The sequence below is a fragment of the Hylaeus volcanicus genome, chromosome 1, assembly GCF_026283585.1.
Source record: "Hylaeus volcanicus isolate JK05 chromosome 1, UHH_iyHylVolc1.0_haploid, whole genome shotgun sequence".
Lineage (NCBI taxonomy): Eukaryota > Metazoa > Arthropoda > Insecta > Hymenoptera > Colletidae > Hylaeus > Hylaeus volcanicus.
The window spans coordinates 31,394,161-31,410,802 of record NC_071976.1 but is presented as its reverse complement, the minus strand read 5'-3'; the positions used below and the strand labels follow the sequence as shown (position 1 = coordinate 31,410,802).

Genomic DNA, 16,642 nt, shown 5'->3' with positions numbered 1-16,642 from the left:
ATTTTTTCGTACTATTAATTCGTACGACAAATGTAGTTTTATATTATGAAAAAAAGTCTTTTCCATGCATGTACATTGTATATTTTAATTTCCTAATAATAAATTAAATTTTGAGAAACCTCAAACAAAAGCTGTCTTTTGTTTGTTGTTACCATGATTGCAATAACTATCTAAAGGTATATCGAACGAGAGCTTAATTTGTAAAAGATATAAATGGAACTCGTAATAAAAAAATATATTTTAAATAATAGCAAATCTTTCTAAGAATTTTTATTATAAATACAAAGATGCAGCAAAAACAATATCACGTTTTATAAGTTTAATTGCTTCGCTAAACTTATTTTCTAAATCCGTGTTTCCAATGTTCTTTGCTGCTTGACATAATTGTCTAAGAACTTCTTCTAGCCGACGCATACATCGTATAATTGAACCTAGAATAAATAAAATTAAATTAAACTAAACTAAATTAAATTAAGTTTACTACGCAAGAATGAAATATAAAGTCATAAATAATAATAATAATCTGATAAAAGGAATTAAAATCTGCAATATACCTTCAAATATATCTGTCATTTTACAAATTTGTAAGAAGCTAGCACCTTTACTCCAAGCATATACAACATCCATCAAAAACGGTTTAAATCTTTCCACGTATGCATCTTCATCTAATTCTAAACTAGCTTCTGTAGATACTTTCGCTATTCTCCGGGCCAAATCTTGCATTTGTCTGAGTGGACCGCCTAATTCTTCGGTGCTTTTAGGCATTTCGTTTGACTTGTCATCGCAAACGAAACAACTAATTAATGCTATCATTTGCGGCACGCTCAACGCATTAAACAATCCATTAAAAATCATTTCTGTCATTAATAATTCATCGGCACCGTTGAGTTCGCAGGCGACTCGACCTTTTAATTCTATAACATCTGACGCTGTGCAATAGGCCAGTCTTCGTAATACTCGTTTCCTACATTTTAATTCATCCATTTGAAGTATCGATTTAGCTTTTTTTAATTCTAATTTAGCTTGCTTTAGCTGATTGGCTAAGTCATCTTTGTGTAAAAATTGTTCATATAATGTGTTTACATTGGGATCCTGTATCCGAGTAAAATGAAATTATTCTATTTCATTATTATTGTATGAATATTAAAAATGAATGAAAAATAGCATGTCTTTTACTACCTTATGCAAAGGGTGAGCATATAATCTTTCTTCTAATACTTCGATTTTCTTAACAATATCTTTAAATGATTCATCTTCGATTCGCATGTCTGTAATAGGATTCAATAACGGTGGTCCATCTGGAAATCTTTTCTTTACTTCTTGTATCGTTTTTAGTACACTCTTTCTATTATCGGATGGTCTCAGATCTTTTGGGTAGTACAATCTAAGAGAACTAATTTGTGAAATTAATGTATGTAAAACAGGGACTACTTCCATGTCACCTTCCTCCCCTTTGCGACAGGGTATCGGACATCCGTCGCTAGACTCTTTAGAAATATGAAGTAAAACATCGATGATTATAGCAGTATTTTCTTTCGTTGGATTTTTAGGATTCTTTTTCTTAAAATTTACAATAATACCCCAATCAAACATTTCATTCTCATTTTTCACCTAAAATCATTATTCAAATAGAGTAAACAATGGTTTCACGTGTAAGTAGCATATATGTAAATACATACTTTCACTAGCCTTCCAGGTTGTAAGAATGGAAGTAAATATTCTGGTTTCGTCAAAAAGGATCGAAATTCAGTACAAAGACGATCAAGTTGCTCACGTATGCCATGGTAAGATGATATTTGATTATATTTATCAATATCCACTGCATTATATGCCGTCTGCAATTCCTTAACCTCTGTAATGATTTATAAAAATAATCATTTTATACGAAATCGTAACATTTAATCGTTGAATAAACAATTTACTTACTGTTATATAAATCAGGGATAGAGGCTTGATTTTGGAATTGATAAAAACTCCTTTCAAGCATGTACTCTGGATTAATTTCTTCGACTCTCAAAAGATTTAAAACCATATTGTAAGTTAAATGAAAAGCTGAATTAATAGGGTCTGGTTTCCCCTGTACAATTGCTTTACCAATTACCGGACTAACTTGTTCATCAATCATTAATATTACTATTCCTTTTTCGTCTAAGCCTCTTCTACCCGCTCGACCCGACATTTGTATGTACTCTCCAGACGTAAGCCAACGAAAATCTTTACCATCAAATTTTCGCGATGCCGTAAATAAAACTGTTCGTGCTGGCATATTTAATCCCATTGCAAAAGTTTCAGTTGCAAAGAGCGCTTTTATTAACCCTTCGCCAAACAATATCTCTACAGTTTCCTTCAGAATAGGTAAGAGTCCACCATGATGAATTCCTATTCCACGTCTTAAAAGTGGTAATACGTTTTCAACCTGTGGTAAACGTCTGTCTTCCTCGCTAAGAACATCCATAGCATTATTGAAAACTTCGTCCACTAACTTTTTTTCTTCTATCGTATTCAAATCTAATTTTGCCATTTGCATCGCGTAAACTTCGCAGTCCTTTTTTGAAAAACTGAATATAATTACAGGCGCAAAATTTCTCTCCATGATCATTTTGACCATTTTGAAAATATTTGTTTGCCCAGAATTCGATGCACGCATTCCTCCTTTACGACCTTTCGTGTCTCCTTTAGCTGCATCGCCGTGTTGCAAGCAAGCCATTGCTCTGTTGAAATTTTCTTCTTTAAATTGTCCTGTTTCATCTACAACCTATGCATTGATAAACAAATGTAAGCTTTTTATTTTGCAATAAATTATTACTTTATTATGTTCTACTCACCAAGTGAATTCCATCACCACCAACAGGGAATATGTAATGTTGCAAAGGAGTTGGTCTGTAGTCTGTATAAACTACATGACACGGTTGTTTATGTAAATGTGCAACCCATTCTACAAATTGTCGTGCATTAGGTATAGTAGCAGAGAGAAATACATAATGCACATTGTCCGGTAATAATATTAACGTTTCCTCCCATACAACGCCTCTTTCTTTGTCCCGCATATAATGAATTTCATCGAAAATTACCCAGCCAACTTCTCGCATTACCTGAACGTTACATACGCTATTGTTATTAATGCGATAACAAATATTTATATACGAATATAATGTAAAATTTAAAAACAACCTCTGATCCTCTGTAAAGCATATTTCTTAAAATTTCAGTGGTCATGATAAGCACACTAGCCGTTGGATTAATTGTAACGTCTCCAGTTACTAAGCCGACATCCTTGAATTCCTCGAAAAACTCTCTGTATTTTTGATTGCTTAAAGCTTTAATAGGAGTTGTATATATTACTCGTTGCTTGTCTCTTAAGGAACACGCTATAGCATACCTGTAGTATACAAAATTAGTACAAAGTACACTCAAAAACTTTTCATTTTCTATTATAATACATACTCCGCGACAACAGTTTTACCAGCCGATGTATGTGCAGAAACTAGAACAGACTGATTGTTTTCTATACATAATATCGCTTCCTTCTGAAATGGATCTAGTACAAATTTATATTCCTTAGCTGATTTGCTTTGTTTACTTTCCAGTGGTACATATTCATAATCTGGTGGAACTGCAACTTCATGCGTGCATGATTCAATTGTCTCTATAGTATGTATTTTAATACGTGGAGTTAACTCTTCTATGCTATATACGATAACATATAAACGATTAAGGGATAAATTTACATTAAATTCCATAAAACTACTTTTTGGTAAAGACATGTATCATCGCATCTTACTTTATATCTTCCAAGACTGGATCTGGCCGTAACTTTTTGGAAATTAATTCGCTAGCATCTCTTTCCAACTCCCGTTTCGTTCCACTTTCTGTATCAGCTTTTCTGTATATTCATTATCTTTTATTAGTGAAGAACATGTTTGAAATTAATTTGTGAGGTTATAAAAACAACAGATGCTTACTTCTCGGTCGGTGATGTATTTAAATCTTGCTGCCTCACCGAAGACGGAATTACTTCTATTACATCTTCTGTTTCTTCGAAAACATCGAATAAGTCCTCGGAAAAAGTAGCCATTGCAAGGGTAAATAATATTTACAAATAACCAAAAAGTCCACACCACACGTGTGAAGTCTCCCACTTGTACCAGCAACTTTTCGACATTTTGTATCGATTATCGAATATATCGAAAAGATATTCAAGTAGTTGCAGGTACGTAATTGCTTTCTAAACTGGGGAAATATTAGGTTGTCCAGAAAGTTCGTGCCAATTTTTAAGAAAACTTCAAAGACATATTTGAATTGTAATATACATTTATTTATATGTATATTTATTGAATTACATAGGTACTATTTTGTTCCACAACCTTTCCAATATATGTTATTTGTTTTCAGCCATTCCGATATATTCAGACCTGCACCACCTATCAAAAATCGGCATGGACTTACCGGACAACCCAATAAAATCTATTTGAAGAAGATGAAAAGAAAAAACTGCCCCGAAACGTACGATAAAATGTAGTAGTTTATCGACTAAAGTTTCCGAATTGAATACAATATGACAAAATTAATATTTCTCCGAGTTCAAAAACGGCTTTGAGCTTTGAGCCCGCAATCGGAGAAACAACAATGGGACGAATGCGACAATCAAATTATTGTTGCAATTAACTACGATTAGTGTGCATTGAACGATTAATAAACAATCACGTATAATGCTTAATATTTGTTTCATTTATGAACAAATCTCTTTTTCGGTATATTCATCATATTTTCTAGCTCTGTCAAGCTCAATACTCGACATGATATGTTGACAAATATTGTAACATAATTATTTCTGTTAATTTATCTGATAATGCCCAACTGTGGTAGAGGGAACACGACGGAAAGCTTTCGATGATCCAATCGAGTATACGTGACGACAAAACAGGACTTTCAGTTTCTTTCGGGCGTCCGCGAGAACAACATCGCGAATGTAACGGTCGCGCTTGTGCGCGCGTGAAAGTTTTCGTCGCGTCGTCGTCGTCGTCGTCGTCGTCGTCGTCGTTGTCGTCGTCTCACTAACGCTCTAACGCTCACCACCTCGTCACCTTCGTTCATGCTGTCAATTCGCAACAAGGAAAGAACGAAAGAGACCATAGGTATTTAATCACGAGTTAAGCATACATCATTTGAAATCTAATACGAATAAACGCAATCTTAAGATATTCAATTTAAACCGGCGACTGACTTACAACAGAACAGTGTAATGTAACGCGAGCATTCGCTTAGTTTGGCGGACTAGCGAACGACGAACCGAGCCGTTCTTGCGCTCGACCGTGCTCCACTGGTCTGTCGGTTTTTTGACGAACCTCTTTGTCGTCCAAGGTGTACACTGTACAATGTATTATACATTGGGACTTTGGAAGGAGAATGTTGAAAGTAAATGGAGGCGCCATATAATTTAGTTTTATAATCATTTTTGTTGATTCTTACTTAAAAATAACGGTTAGTTCTTGTCTTCTGAACTCTCGAGCAGCGAAATGTTCACTGTTATTATACATATTAATTTGAAAAACTTTGACGCGAACAATTTTCTACTTTCGATAGAGGAGTTTAGAATGACAGTTACTGGAATAATGACAGAAGTTGTGTCATCCATATACAACATAATGTTTTCGGATATTGACTCGTATGTTGAATGTCGAGGCACGTAGATATGTACATATTTACAGGTACGATCCAACGAACTGACGTAATCCACGACTGGTTGCCGATGAGTGTGTAGTTATGTACTATGCAGGCAGTCTTATTGCCACGAAGCAATTGTTATTTTTGTACTTTCCCCAGAGGAAAAGAAAAGCTTATACTGCACCCTGGATATTTAGTCGACCGCGTGTAGTTTATACATACATTAGGTTGTCGCAAAAGTTTCTTTCGCTTTATTAATAAGTAATACATGCACAATAGTTTATGTTTTATGTTACATTACTGAATTGTGCACGATTCATTTTGCTCCGTTACTGTTACAACATAAATATATATGAAATTAGACGGTCTATTTATATAAACACGACCAAATAAAATAATTGAGTGCAACTCGCGAAAGAAACTTTCGGGACAACCTAATACATATGTACCTGTTCACCCGTACGAGGTATGAATCTGCATGCATGAAAGTTGCGCCTCGCCTGGGGCTATTATGACTTTCTTGTGCCTCCAAAAGAAAATTCCTGCCGGTATCGTATATCGTGCGTATCTCTGCCCCACATATCGACGACCTCAAAATTGGGGACTTTTTCTTTCTTCTCGATATCCGCTCGTATGCGATACAGCACCGATAAATCAAATTTTGATACTGTTTCAGAATTAAAGGACAAAGCTGAAAGCGCGTTACAGATCGAATCGAAATTCTGATCGGCGATAAAATCTTTAGACGTAGTCGACGTGTGAAAAAGTGGAAGGAGGACGACGAGAAAGAGGGAAGAAGGTCTGGCCGACCAAAAATTCTTCATGGCACTTCCGACGCCGTGAAAGTGATCTCGAGGATCCTTTTTCGACAATCTTATTAGACATCCGTGGCCGTGGCGACAACTTTGGTTGATCGGCATCCGGTATCCGGCACTTATTTTCAAACGACGGGCGACTCGTTTTCATGGAACGGCCCTGAATGAGCGCGAGTGAAAGTTCTCGAGCCAAATATTTTTCGCGACTTCGTTTCGTGGACTGTTCGTATTCGTACGATCTTCCTATAAGATAAATTTCTACGCGCTGTGCGCGCCTATCTTTTCTTTTTATAATAATTTACTCTCTCACGGTATATAACGAGACGAACAGTTGTTTCGGTTCAGTTCCCTCTATGTATCGTAGATAGTCGAATCAAAGCGAAAATGGTTATTGTCGTTTCTTAAATTTTTGTTACGAGAGAAAGTGCCCTCGTCGAACGGCTCTAACGCTAGATTCTCGATATTGAGGACGTTGGTAATAAATTGTTACGTAAATTTAAAATGGTGCCAGAAAGATAAATTACAGACAAATGATTGATTCTGCTTGTTTGCCTTTTTAGCATACGAATTTAGCATTTTTAGCATTCGGTTCGTTAAATTAATTTCTACTGTTTCGATAAAAAAACATTTCGTTTACGCAATGTGTCTTCTATGTAACCACGTATCCGCGTAATATCGAGCTTCTGGCTCGAGTTGCATTCTTCTCTGAGCACAGGACTTTTGTAACGTCAACGACATTCCAGGGTGTACCGTGTAATACGCGAACATTGAGGAGTGGGCTGTAGCGACGTGAAAGTGGCCGTCTGGAAGTGGCGGAATGCGGAGTGTTGAGCGCTACGCTGAGCCGCGGCGTGTACGCTGATCCATGATACTAGTTAATTGGAGTACCACATTTACTTGTAACTCGCCAAGTAAACAGACTACTTTGGCAGATCCTATCGTGCCCGATCACCTCTTGTCTTGGATGTTCATCAATTTTGATCCGATTATCTTAGGTATACTTCTCGATATTCAGGCTATATTCGACTGGATCTTAATTTTTACGCGCAGTATGCATCGGCGTACTAACGTGTTACTCTTCACGCAACGGAATTCTTTAATTATAACTAAATTTTTCACCATAAACGTCTCGGCGATCAAGCGTAGGTGTAGCGCCTTTACCCGTTAAACCGACGCGCGACGTGTAAGTTTGCAAAAAATTATTTCCAATTTACACAATCATCTGCTCGGATTTAGTTCAAGAATACTTTGCGCGTACTTAATCTCCATCCCGTGGTAAGATAACATCGACGACTACTTTAAGAACCGTTAATACAGAAAACGTATAACATTACCCTACATTCTTGTCAGTCTGCAAAGAATGTCCTGGATAACGTAATACTCGTTTCGCGTTGTCCAATTTGTTACGTGAACAAGACGAATGTGAAAGCGACCTTGAAACATGGATCATCCACCGCGTCGATACTAAACTACTCGCCAGATAAAATATCTGGGAAACGTTTCTAGCCGATAAATCGGACGACCGTGATGCGGAACATTTCAATTAAGGAACACGTATAGAATCGATTAGATCACCGTTACCTTTTTCCGTGATAAGTCTTATTTCCAGCAGCGCCGTTGTATCGAGAAGGCAAAGAGGGATGGCGAGATGTCGGCGGGAATCGAGGAATTCGAGAATGAAAGCGTGCGGCATTTAGTCTGCGGCTGACCACTTTAAAAGAGTATGCAGCGTTGGTTACTAGCTCTGGACGAACCTGCATCTAACCCATGCGGTAACACCGCCATCAATCACCAATCGTCAAGGTACGAATATTTAAGGTCCGATCCGAATCGAACTGAATAATTTTACGGATAGTGCTAGATCTGCGTTAGTTACCAACTGCTCTGTTACTAGTAGTAACTTACTACCAATCGTTGACTCTGTATTTATTCGACATCTCCGAGGAGTTGTCAAACTTAAATGTATCGTACATATATATGTACATATATGGTGATCCGCTCGCTAGTGGACACACTGGACGACTTTGTGACGGTCAATATAGGAATATGGGTATAATTAACGAGTCTTTTTAATAAGTTTGAATTCTACGTTTATTCAAACGGCTCGGAAGGACACGTTTACTGTTCAAGGAACGGACGAGAACTAAACTGAAAACTCAGGCCTACAACGAAGAGAAATCTAGCGTCCACTTAAAGAAAGAAAATTCTGCCTGCGCTCTGTTTATTACTCTGGCCTTCGACGACAAACAGTCAAGGGTCTTCGGACCTGATGGTGCCAGTCCGATACTTTAAATTACAGAGAAAAGGACAGTGTCTCTTGACGCTAGATTCATTTTTGTTGAAGTCAAATTATATGTTTATAATTCCACAGTCGACTATTGTTGTGGTTGTCCATTGTGTCTACTACCGAGCGGATCACCCTGTACTATACGTATCGATCGACCATTGAATTTCAATACAAATATCGTGTCTCATCGTATTCGCTAATTGTAAGCAATCTTGTTAATCAGAAGATGAAAGATAGAGCCACGGTCGTAAAAGCCGCTAGAAATTGAGTGTTAAACGCTTCAAGGTAACTCGCTAGTTATCCAGCTGTTTCGTTTGACATATTGCAACATCGGTTCTCGGTAACGGCCGCAGCGTGTGGAAAGAGCACGGCGCTCACCACAATCGGTTAAATATTAAATTATATCGTATTTAGTAGAATAATAATCGATGTAGTTACCGCGTGTCGCGCCGTTCGATATTTGTACATCAGCGATCGATATGATCGTGTCAGGATGATATCAGGCTATGCTGGAACGCGAGAAATTTTGTTTCAGTGGCACGATCTCAACAACGGCCTTGACAGTTTCAGCTGGGAACCAGAACAGCTCCGACAACGATGGTGTAAAGTTTGCTTTGCGTCTACCGAACGAGCGATACATTTGCAATCCCGATAGTCTCTATGCCGTACCGAGAACAGACTTGCACGAGGTAGAATGGTAAATGGGCTTTCTCGCCAACGGACCGTAAAATTAAATGCGGACGCGAGTTATGCACGTGTACATTTTAGATGAAACGAACTTACACTGTCGGCTACATTTGTCGTTAACTTTCACAGTACGTAAATTACCGAACAACTTATGCAACATGTTCGAGTTTCGAAAAGAATCGATGGCAAAGAATAGAAAATAGAATATCGTACGTAAACGTACGAAGATATTCGCGTAAAGGGTACTCTGATTAATTTGAGCAGTTGATCGGTTATCGGTATGGCCTAACCATGTTCAAATCGTACAGGATAGAGCCTGACTCGATAGACGCCGAGGTCTCGAGGTTCGTAGCCGGCTCTTCGACGACAACGACAACGACCACGACGACGCGAAATAATCCGAGAAGATGCTACCGAACCTCGACCAGTTCTGGCTATTCCAGCCATTCTCCACCATTGTCCGCTGGTTCTTACTCTTGCTATGCGTCGGCGGTCCCTCGCCAAGGTCAAGGCATTTTTCGAGCTCTGCCTATAACAATGAAAGACCAGTTCGGTGGTGGACTTGCCGTAATTCACGAGAGCGAGTCGATTCCACGTCCTATATGGCCATCTGCGTTTCCTAGCCCTCGCGAGCTTTATCAGAGCGACGAGAATCCCGAATACGATGGTGAGCATTGACGTTTTTGTAAATACAGAAGTGAACCGCGTAACTTATCCAGCCTGTTTAGTTTCGTTGTTAACCATAAATGCTAATTTTTTGTACGTTCTTCTATATTTCAACTTGGTTACCAACAAAAATAATCAGGACGGACGTTCGTTGTTCGGCTTGTAAATTTTCTCGGGGTCAACGATGAACGTCCTATCGTTACGATTATCATTAAAGCACGATTCGATGTTACAATTGACTTGTACCGATAGCTGTGTACGCGTGCTGCGGACGCGGTTGCGCGTACGCCTACTCGTACTGCGATTGGGATTATGAAAACTCTACAGGCATATCAGCGTCAGCGCGCGACGTCCTCCTTGAATTATCCCGAACACTGAACTCTGTGATAGAAGGCGAAACCGTTATGACGCCGGAGGAAATCCTGCATAACATCTCGCACAAAGTTGCTCAAGGGATCGGCTTGAAAGGAGGGATTTACGAGTACGTTTATCGTAATTCGTCTCTCTTATCCGCCAAGACATCATTTGCAGGCGACAAAACCTCATCCTTGTTGAGCTGTAACAATAGAACCTTATCGACGAAGATCAACCCGGTAAACTCGAAGCTTTACAGTAACATGAGGCAATTTTACGTCCACAACCCGGCGTGGTACACTTGCCTGAGCTCCTGCGAGCATACTCACGGATTTCTGTCGTCGTCGTCGTCGTCGTCGAAGGCTGGCGAACCAATCGGAACGAACAACGAGCCAGGAAAAAAATCAAGTCCTCCCGCGGTGTTCCTGGTGGACGATCACTGTCGAGAAACTACGCGGACGCTCCTATCGGAGTCGCAGATTCATCGAAACCTTTCCGGTTCTCGTGTTTGCAAATGCTCGAATCGTTCGAGTCATAGCATCGAACAACCACGAAACGCATATACAACCCATCGCGCTGCCCTCGATCCGAAAGAGACAATCGTAATTAACGACGAAACCATGCAGAATCGAAACAGACTCGTTCACAACGAATCGGAATACGCAACGGTGAGTTGAAGAAATACCTACAATCCAAGATAGAATGCTGAATGCTTCGTTTTGGTCAGTTACATTGCTTATTAGATTATTCGCTATTAGATTGAAATGATGCGTTAACGCGAATAACGATCTATGCAACATCGATATAGTCAAGCTATTAAGACTTAAGACCGATGTTTCAGCAGCTGGAATGCAGTGACGGTGGTTCATCCAGTGAAGGTATAATCGTTTCGTCCGGCAAAACTAACTGGGACCATCGCATACGAGGATTCGCCGGAGACTTAGACTTCACATTGGACGTTTCTCGTGCCGAACGGTTAGGCCGAACGATCGCAAAAGCGAAACGGAAGCGACAATGGTGCAGAGCTCTAACCGCATTTTTCGGACTAGTCTTCTTTGTTTTAAGTGTCGTCATTGTCTCGTTGTCCGTAACGAGAGGTCGTAAAGTATTTGGAAGCATGTGAGATCATTGATCCACGAGTTACATTGGAATTGGAACGATGCAACAACTGTTCGAACGCATGGCTTGGCTGTATAGTATACACGTCTGAGGCCACCGAAGCAACAATCATACTCGGAGCGAAAACTATCGCTTGTTTTAAAGTAACTTCCCTGACTGTAAATTTCAGAGAAGGCTCTACGAATTTCTATATTTATCTTGTATATTTACCTTTCGAATACTATAGATTAAATAGCGGGCTAGTGGTATAATATAACCAACTGATAGTCACCTAGCGGCTAGCGACGATGACTAATCAGTTTTTCTTTTTGCTCAGAGTATGATATAATCGTTCGATTAGAACGCTCTCGTAACGTTTATTACTGTAAAATTACTGACTGACACGCTCTCGCTTTATGTATTTCTCAGTACCTTATACCGTTAAGTGAAATTGGCAGGATTCAAATCCTGTTAGCAATATGTGGCTGTGACCATGTTCTTATGTATAAATATTAATATACAAAATATACGCTGATAAAATCATGTCAAACATTGACTGCATGAAAATTACACGATTCCAACATTCGTATAAATAAAAGAAACAAATTTTTTAATCCTCTTCATAAAATTTAGTAAACTAACTAACAATAAGTAGTTTTATTTCGAATAGTGAGCTCTTGTAAAATTTTCTTTTAAAATGCTAGTAATTGTGTCATTAATAATTAAACAAATTTTACAAATTTTATATTGAATATGGAATAATATATTGTGAACGTAATTGATGATCTGCGCATGCTTACAGAAACGTGAATAGGTCCTACGTATCGGTACGTAATACGTATACACCAGTATCAATACCAGCACCAGACCAGTTTACAAGTAGCAACCAGTAGTATACGCTGTAATAGTGATACCAAGTGGAATTTGGTTAACTGTCAAAATTATAGTAAACAACGATAAATTCAAATTTTAATTTTTTGCGATAACATTATTGAGATAGTTATTATTTTTTTTCCCTTAGCGGGGAAACAAAGAATCTGATATCAATATAAAGATTCAATCTACACTGCTACGCTATTTGTTCTTGACTCGAACGTTGAGGTTATATGTCCATTTCTTACACCTCCCTATTTGGGTTTCGAATAATAGTAAACAAAAAGTACATTCTTCTGATCTAAGGTAAAGTTCCAATTTCTGCTATATTAATCGATACACTGAATAATAGTTCATACATACTGTAACATTTATCAATGACTGAATAAATAATTAATAAATGACAAATTCAGAATATACACCTTTTCAGGGTTCCTAGTAAATCATTCTAAGATGGTATGTGTTCCGTGCATAGCTATGCCATTAATACTTATTATATGGAGATTTCTAATACAACCAATATTGTTGAAATGGTGGAAATTCAGAGGTAAACAAAAAGAGGTAACTACCAATGAACAAGTTCCACAATTGGTAAAAGAATGCACGAATGGAGTATGTACATTATCGTGGAAGAAAAATCAAGATGATAAAAAAGTGGATTAAAAATTGTTAAAGTAGAATATAAAAAAGAATAGTTATTTCAAATACTGTTTCTATAAATTTAACTCAAGTAATAAAATTATTTATAATTACTTGTATCGTAATAGTATTCACATTTTATGCTTTTAATACAAATATCTTTAAAAGTTAAAGTCATTTGTAAATATAGATATATTCATATGCTTTCTGCAAGTTAATTATTACAGAATTGGTTAACATAGAACATAGATTATTATTATTAATAATAATATATGAAAAAGGTATTGTATATACACATACATACTTAAGATGCTTGTTTTTATTTAAGAACTTCAATACTTTAACACATTCAAAGACAAAAGATTTTACATCGTGAAATCTACACAAACTATGTTATTTACCTTAAATAAACCATAAAAAATTAGATCTATTAAAAGTTTGTGTTTCGTTAAACCAGTTTTCATTTTTAATATTTTATACTATGCACAGAAAAATCTTTTTCATAGAGACTGTTATATTATTAAAAAAAATTAAATTATTCAAATAGGTGTAATTTTAATTGTAAACATTATTTACCAAGTCAACATTTAATAAAGAATCTGAGAGTTTCTAGGAAACTGCATACCCTTGTGTGTTTACTCAAAATTAAAAGTCATAGTACATTATTTTACTTACACTCGTACATCATATTTAAACCATCAGAATATTTTCAAAATGATATTACATAGTATAAAATATATTATAAATGTTATATCTTTGATAAATTTGAAGTTTTACAGGACAATAGAAAAAGGATACCTACTTTACTGTTTAAAAATACATTACATATCACTTAACAAATACTCGAGAGTCTGTAAGATATTCTTAACTGTTAATGAACATTCCTAAGTTCAACTTCAAACACAAGCGTACTGTTACCAGGAATGATTGGCGGTGAACCCTTTGCTCCGTATCTACAAAACATATTTTATAAGAAATAATATACGCGCATATATTATAATATACAAGAAGAAGTTATCAATGATATATTGGAAATTTCAATTTACGAACTAAATAATTATACATACGCCATAGCTGGAGGTATCGTAACACGTCGTTTTCCTCCAACTTTCATTCCTACGATGCCAACATCCCATCCTTTGATCACTTCACCTTTTCCAAGTCTAAATTTGAAACCTTCTCCTTGCGTTGTCGCATCAAACTTCTTTCCATTTTTCAAACGACCCACATAGTATACAGAAACAAACTTTCCAGCTTTTGCAGGTGTACCATTACCTACTTTTAATTCCTCTATTTGTACTCCTCCTTCTATAAGCCTTTTTTTCTGATCGCTGTGAATATTTTGATCGTTTATTTGCTGTTGTTCCCCCTTGTTTTTTTTCTGTTGTTTATTTTGTTGTTCATGTTTTGCTTCTTTTCCATTTAATAATTTTTTCTTCTGTTGATTCTGCTGCTGTTGCTGTTTATTCTTTTTATCTTTTTTTTGAGGCTTCACCACCTTTTCTTCTTCACCTTCCTCTTCGTCTTCTTCGTCGCTATCGTCATCTTCTTCGTTATCTTCCATTTCGACATGGTTTAATATAGATTCATCTCCTTCTTCCTCAGAATCATCTGTGTCACTTTCTTCATTTAAATCATCTAGTTCTATATCTTGGTCATCTGAGGATTCTGCTTCGAGTTCCTGTTTACGACGTTTGGCATTCTTTTCATTCTTCAATGAATCCATAGCTTTCCGCTTTGACAATTTATCGATAAGCTGCGGTGCTTCTTCATCATCTTCTTCTTCGTCTAAATCCAGATCTTCGTCAGGTATTAGATAGCCAGTTAAATGTACATGACCGTGCCCGTTACACGTAAACGCTATTTTAGTTCCTTCTTGAAAGTTTAAATCGAGCGGTACCTGCCATGTTGTGCTCTTCCTTAGGCTACAAAGCAAATAATTTCTATTGTCGTAGCACAACATTACTTGTACCAAATTATCATCTGTAATAAATAATATTTTATTCGTAACAATGAAATAAAATATATTTTTTAAACATGTCACGACATTCAACGGCACTAATTCATCTTTTATTTCAGAATTTATATTTTATACAAATCTTAATGGATGAAAAATACAAGTTTTAAATAAAACAAAATAAAGACTAACACTATTTATAAATATTAGGAGGCTCAATATTTCTAACGTAATGTGCGTTTACAAATTTATTAAATTCGAACACTCAAACAAGAATTTGTAAGTTATGGCAACAACCCACTGAAAATATAATGTTGAATGATCTTAAGAGTAACGTAAAATTGATTTTTACCGGCTGTAGTCAGATCTAAACTCGCCATTGACACGTGGAATGATTTTTCAACGGTCTGCGTGTACCGCTTATTTGGTTCTATTATCAAACCTGAGAAGAAAAGATTACAAAATTAACATGTTTATTTGATAATGGTTTCAGCATAATTTAATATTTTTGAAAAGTGCGATCGTTGTTCACGACCACATGGCGACGCCATTCTAAAACAGTTCTTCACCGGCAAATTCTGGATAACCAATAATATGCAATGTTCGTTATGCTGGTTTTTACTTACCCCAAAACATCTTGGCTGATATAATTACTTAACTTCTGTCTGAATGAAATAAAAATATTAACAATTAAAGTTAAAATATATATATATAGATAGATGTATATATATATACAAATGTACGTATATATATACACGAGGTTTTGTATAATGAACTACATAAATCAGGTACACCTTCCGGTCTCGCGCCAACTCGTCGAACAACGGAACAACTAGTTCGGTCAGTGTGTAGCCTGTAGCTCTGCCTCTGCTGCAATTCTTCACGCATGCGCGAGACGATGTCAGTGACGTGCTTCTGAGGGGTAAAAGGCGGTAACGTTTAGGTCTTTGTTTTCTTATTTTAAAATATCAATAAAGAGTGTGGTCAAGTAATGATGTATTTTCTTTAAACTTACAAACCTGCTTTATCTGTTACTAGTTACTACCATATCCGAAGGTTCGCCAAAACAATTTCTGATTTCTATGATGTTGAATATCTACGTTCCTGTCTTTTCACACATGCGCGAAAAATTACGGCAGAGTTAAAATATTGACTAGAGTTTATCATACCATAAAGCATACAGGTACCGCTGTACTAGACAGTTTGTAGTGAAAATAGTTCACACCGTTGTCGCTAGATGTCGAATGGTTTAGTAGCCTGTGGGGTTACACATATTTATCGATTTGTACATGTATAATACTTCACATTGATAATTGTTTGTAATTGCGTTTGAACGTAGCGTATTTAAATTACGTTTTTTTTTATCGCACAATTCATTTTTCCGTGAGTAGCAATTATTTTTAACATTACCTTAACAACCGTCATTCAGTTCAGACGTATTTCCAATCAGCTCCTTGTATTCAAATTGTTAATCTTATTTAATTGTTCTTGTTAAAATAAATTATCGTGTTGTTAAAGTTCGGTAATAGTAACTATTACTATTTAATAGTTCATGTTCGTAATTCTTTTATGTAGAATCCCTACAAGCCTAGTGGCGCCATC

At 36.6% G+C, this 16,642-nt stretch overlaps 3 protein-coding genes across 14 annotated transcripts; 1 reads left to right on the top strand and 2 right to left on the bottom strand.

Moving 5' to 3' along the window:
- Nucleotides 1–220: 220 nt before the first annotated feature.
- LOC128881816 (exosome RNA helicase MTR4) lies at nucleotides 221–4,169 on the bottom strand. The gene is made up of 10 exons (XM_054133167.1): nucleotides 3,963–4,169; nucleotides 3,782–3,883; nucleotides 3,445–3,687; nucleotides 3,172–3,379; nucleotides 2,826–3,092; nucleotides 1,927–2,755; nucleotides 1,680–1,852; nucleotides 1,180–1,611; nucleotides 555–1,092; nucleotides 221–431 (listed from the first exon to the last, which is right to left on the bottom strand). Exons 1-10 carry the CDS (start codon nucleotides 4,073–4,075, stop codon nucleotides 274–276), a joined length of 3,063 nt encoding a protein of 1,020 aa, XP_053989142.1. The 5' UTR covers nucleotides 4,076–4,169; the 3' UTR covers nucleotides 221–273.
- Nucleotides 4,170–4,925: 756 nt separating this feature from the next.
- On the top strand, nucleotides 4,926–12,114 carry LOC128881878 (uncharacterized). Of its 11 annotated transcripts, none has more exons than XM_054133291.1 (8): nucleotides 4,926–5,135; nucleotides 6,341–6,463; nucleotides 7,223–7,474; nucleotides 8,092–8,282; nucleotides 9,302–9,463; nucleotides 9,762–10,120; nucleotides 10,372–11,141; nucleotides 11,315–12,114. In XM_054133291.1, exons 4-8 carry the CDS (start codon nucleotides 8,203–8,205, stop codon nucleotides 11,594–11,596), a joined length of 1,653 nt encoding a protein of 550 aa, XP_053989266.1. In that variant the 5' UTR covers nucleotides 4,926–5,135; nucleotides 6,341–6,463; nucleotides 7,223–7,474; nucleotides 8,092–8,202; the 3' UTR covers nucleotides 11,597–12,114. The 11 variants fall into 11 exon arrangements, with proteins under 11 accessions (XP_053989266.1, XP_053989260.1, XP_053989252.1 ...); XM_054133285.1 differs by having other exon boundaries at nucleotides 6,341–6,587; XM_054133277.1 differs by having other exon boundaries at nucleotides 6,341–6,701.
- Nucleotides 12,115–13,384: 1,270 nt separating this feature from the next.
- On the bottom strand, nucleotides 13,385–15,922 carry LOC128881924 (46 kDa FK506-binding nuclear protein). Of its 2 annotated transcripts, XM_054133376.1 has the most exons (5): nucleotides 15,835–15,922; nucleotides 15,667–15,705; nucleotides 15,393–15,482; nucleotides 14,151–15,066; nucleotides 13,385–14,036 (listed from the first exon to the last, which is right to left on the bottom strand). In XM_054133376.1, exons 2-5 carry the CDS (start codon nucleotides 15,674–15,676, stop codon nucleotides 13,955–13,957), a joined length of 1,098 nt encoding a protein of 365 aa, XP_053989351.1. In that variant the 5' UTR covers nucleotides 15,677–15,705; nucleotides 15,835–15,922; the 3' UTR covers nucleotides 13,385–13,954. The 2 variants fall into 2 exon arrangements, with proteins under 2 accessions (XP_053989351.1, XP_053989341.1); XM_054133366.1 differs by having other exon boundaries at nucleotides 15,667–15,878.
- Nucleotides 15,923–16,642: the final 720 nt, after the last annotated feature.

Bases quoted from the DNA above. Each gene is read 5' to 3' on its own strand.
- LOC128881816 (XM_054133167.1), bottom strand. From the start codon at position 4,075: ATGGCTACTTTTTCCGAGGACTTATTCGATGTTTTCGAAGAAACAGAA. The intron at 2,756-2,825 runs GTGAGTAGAACA...ATCAATGCATAG, and splicing joins GTGGTGATGGAATTCACTTG to GTTGTAGATGAAACAGGACA. The intron at 432-554 runs GTATATTGCAGA...TATTTATTCTAG, and splicing joins AATGACAGATATATTTGAAG to GTTCAATTATACGATGTATG.
- LOC128881878 (XM_054133319.1), top strand. From the start codon at position 8,203: ATGCAGCGTTGGTTACTAGCTCTGGACGAACCTGCATCTAACCCATGC. The intron at 8,283-9,301 runs GTACGAATATTT...ATTTTGTTTCAG, and splicing joins ATCAATCACCAATCGTCAAG to TGGCACGATCTCAACAACGG. The intron at 10,121-10,371 runs GTGAGCATTGAC...TTGTACCGATAG, and splicing joins CGAGAATCCCGAATACGATG to CTGTGTACGCGTGCTGCGGA.
- LOC128881924 (XM_054133376.1), bottom strand. The intron at 15,067-15,392 runs GTAAAAATCAAT...TATTTATTACAG, and splicing joins TTTAGATCTGACTACAGCCG to ATGATAATTTGGTACAAGTA. The intron at 14,037-14,150 runs GTATGTATAATT...TATGTTTTGTAG, and splicing joins ACGATACCTCCAGCTATGGC to ATACGGAGCAAAGGGTTCAC.